This window comes from Bidens hawaiensis, unplaced genomic scaffold, assembly GCF_021521415.1.
Source record: "Bidens hawaiensis isolate Kalapana, Puna unplaced genomic scaffold, B.hawaiensis_p1.1 tig00001016_1, whole genome shotgun sequence".
Taxonomy (NCBI): domain Eukaryota; kingdom Viridiplantae; phylum Streptophyta; class Magnoliopsida; order Asterales; family Asteraceae; genus Bidens; species Bidens hawaiensis.
In genome coordinates, this window is record NW_027491059.1 from 2,710,058 (window position 1) to 2,713,535 (window position 3,478).

At 35.9% G+C, this 3,478-nt stretch overlaps 1 protein-coding gene across 1 annotated transcript; it reads right to left on the reverse strand.

Annotated features, from left to right (window-relative positions):
- Positions 1–608: 608 nt before the first annotated feature.
- On the reverse strand, positions 609–1,442 carry LOC143550994 (uncharacterized). The gene has a single exon (XM_077041539.1). It carries the CDS (start codon positions 1,407–1,409, stop codon positions 609–611), a length of 801 nt encoding a protein of 266 aa, XP_076897654.1. The 5' UTR covers positions 1,410–1,442.
- Between the last annotated feature and the right edge of the window lie 2,036 nt (positions 1,443–3,478).

A 3,478-nucleotide genomic window follows, 5' to 3' on the forward strand; every position in this document is an offset into this window, starting at 1 on the left:
ACACAAAAAATGTTTTACTTGATTTGGCTATGGTCGGTGTCAACGGTTCAGTCGGCTACCAAGCTTGTGTTGGTGTGTTTTTTTAATGTTCATATTCATATGTTAGTTGACATATAAATCAATCACATAATAAACATATATTTTTGTTTAATAGTTAATAATTTTGCTTAAATCTATATATAAGATCAGAGAAGTCATTAAAAAGTTAAAAACCTTTAATGAACAAGTATATATAAACAAACAAACATTAACGAACATGGCCTCTGTTCGTGTTAGTTCATTTAGTTAACCAAACAAAATTCCTTGTTCATGTTCGTTCATTTATTAAATGAATGAACATAAACGAACTTCTAGCTAAACAGTTCACCGAAGATTCGATTCATTTACAGCCCTATGTTTACCTCTCCATAAAGAGCAGCACCTATTCCTCCAATGTACTGTTGTGCAAAACCATAAATAACATCACCAGCAGCTGGGAAACTCACACTTGACCTTCTGGTTGCAACTCCGGAGGTAGATTTTTCGATATCATACTCGAACTATAAAATTAAAAACTTTAAATTTTTAACAATAACATTCAAAATTTACTAAGAGCGCGCCGTGTTTAGCTAACTTACAAGGCAATCATGGATTCTAGTGTGCTGCCAAGTATCGGTAACATCTAATATAAACACTTTAACAGGAACTATGGAGTCACTCCAATCAACCCACTTAACCGTGTACTTCAAGTAAACATCTCTTTTGACACTTCGAAACCCGCTTCTCACTTTACATTGTGTTCCATCATAACAACAATGCAACCCGCCCGCATAATCAGGTTTCAAAGGCTGACCGTCTTTATCCACCGTCACATTATACAACTCACATCTACACTCATTACACCCCGTTACATCCACTGTCCCCCGAGTGTCAATCGCGTGGATATTAAACATCCATTTCTCTTCATACCCAACCGGAACATTAACCGGATTGCCCACTTCAATCCCATACGGATCAGGAACATATGTCGATGTTTTTCGTGTTTCTGATCCCATTCCAAAGAACTGGGACCGACCGTGATCACATAGTCCTGCATTCCCTGCGATAATTATATCTTTACCGTGAATTTGCTCGTAATATCTCACAACAACCCAGTGGTGAATATAAGTTTCTTCAAGAGAAACCGAGTTTCCTGCTTCATCAACAACTTCAGCATTGAAACTTTTTATAGCGATATGACCTTTCGGGAACTCGATATCATAGTAAGTTTTGTTTGAAACCGAACCCGGAAGCTGGGTTATTTTTGGTGATAAAAACACCTTTGATTTCAACCGGTTTTCGAGTTTTACATAACCTTCTGTTTGGCTAGTAAATATTGCAAATGACATGATGCATAATAAGAACAACACACATTGCGTACCAGGTGACATATCCTTGGCCTTTGACTTGAATTAATCTGAAGAAAATAATCAAATTATTCATATTTTTTTGTCTACCAAAAGTTTGATAACAACTAAATATTCTAAAAAACCTGTATGATCCGGATGACCTGATAGATAATAATTGTATAAATAAATCATGATTTCTTGAGCAATAACCGAATCGCTAACTAAAACTGAACCTACGGCTGTGAATTTCCAACACGACACAAACATAACACGAATTTCATGGGCATAGGTTTTGTATAAACGTATTCGGGTCAGGTTTGAGTCGAGCCTCTTTAGCTAAACTGGTTGGGTTCGGGCCAACCCAGTGGGTTCATCATTAACCTATTATTTCTTATTCATTTTTTTAAAATGCGTTTTATGTAATAAATTAAATTGGTAGGGTATCTTCAGACTTCAATACTAAAAAAGAGTTATATAATATTTTGAGGTTAAAATTTATGCGTTTTATATAAATTTTTATTTTTCTTTTTTGTAAAATGTAAACTTTTAATATTAGATATGTGAATATGCTGGTCATGTTCGGGTTCACGTGTCTTTCACGATTTTCAAGTTAATGTCGTGTAGGGTGGGACTTGCAAACACGAATACTTCTGACTGAATCGTTAACCGAAAACTAATGAAACCGAACCGAAATTAACTAAAAACCGATTACCCGAAGATTGAATCAACCGAAACTAATCGAACCAAACCAAAAACTAACAAATTAACTGAATAACTTAACAACAGATCAACCGAAAACTTATTGAGTTATTAGTTAATAAAATAGATAAACCGATGACTCGGTTTCGGTTTAGACCAATAACTGAACCAAACCGACCTGTGCACATGAGTTGAAGTTACTTACCTAGAAGTGTACTCTATGAAAATACTGTGAACTTCACGGCCTGATGTACCTTTTCATAAAGTTTCATAAATGAAAATTTTGAATTTGCTTGTTGAAAAGAGGCAAAATAGATTAGAAGAAAATGATTGTTTATTTATGCATGATTGCATATAAGTAGATAGCGACAAGAAGACAGATAAGTGTCGTAGTCAGAATTCAAAGCCACCTTTGAAAGTGGTAGATACTGTAGATGTCACATCATGTTTCATTATATGTTCTTGTCATTTTTGTCATTTTATACTTTGTTTGGTTCGTTTACAAGTGATATGTTGGAAATCAATTTTAAAATTAAATGAACGAACATGAATAACTGTTTATATTTGTTCAGTTTATTTACAAATGATAAGTGTCGGAGTCAGAATTCATCGCCACCTTTGAAAGTGGACGAGACTGTAGATTAGGGTTGTCTTCAAGAAACGAAAATAAATTCAAATATTTTTAGTCGAGTCGAAATAAAAATGTCCGTAAACCCAAAAAAGTAACGAAATACGTAAGCTAATTTTTTTAAACAACAATTAACGTTGTTTTCTTTAGTTTTTAAATTTAGTTTGGACCCAGTATCTTATATGGATTACGGATAAAAATAAAAGTTTTGGGCCCAGTATCTTTAAGATGATCAAGACCGATACCTGCTTTATAAAAAAAAACCTAAAAGATATATATTAAAAAATTAATATGTAAAAAAATTTTGGCTTTCGAAAATTACGTGTCTCAGGCGACCGCCTGTAAATTAAGATCGATACCTGTTAAATGAAACACCCCAGTTTATACTTATTCAGTTCATTTACAAGTGATATGCGGGAAACCAATAAAAACGCACCTCCAATGGGCTTTTGTAGGAGACGTGTATATGGCATTGACAAGAGATGTTATTGGGTTATTAAAAGGAAGGGTTCGTTTTGAGTTAGATATCCGTTGTGGCCTGCTATCTCAGCCGTGAACGGCCTGGCGCGATCAACGTCGGCCAAAAACACCACCACGCCTGGCTTCACCGCTCGCCGCGAGCGGGAGCCGCGACTCTGTGCGAGCATGCTCGCTTGGGCTAAAGAAGGAAAATTGATGGGTTGGCTCGCAAATGGATGAATGCAGCGGGCGCGAACGACAACGGGTGAATTTACCGGTGGCACGAACGACAAGAGTTGAATGGTTGAGTCTAGTCAGCACTGCG

Excerpts from the sequence above, each read along its gene's own strand:
- LOC143550994 (XM_077041539.1), bottom strand. The coding sequence starts at position 1,409 with ATGTCACCTGGTACGCAATGTGTGTTGTTCTTATTATGCATCATGTCA.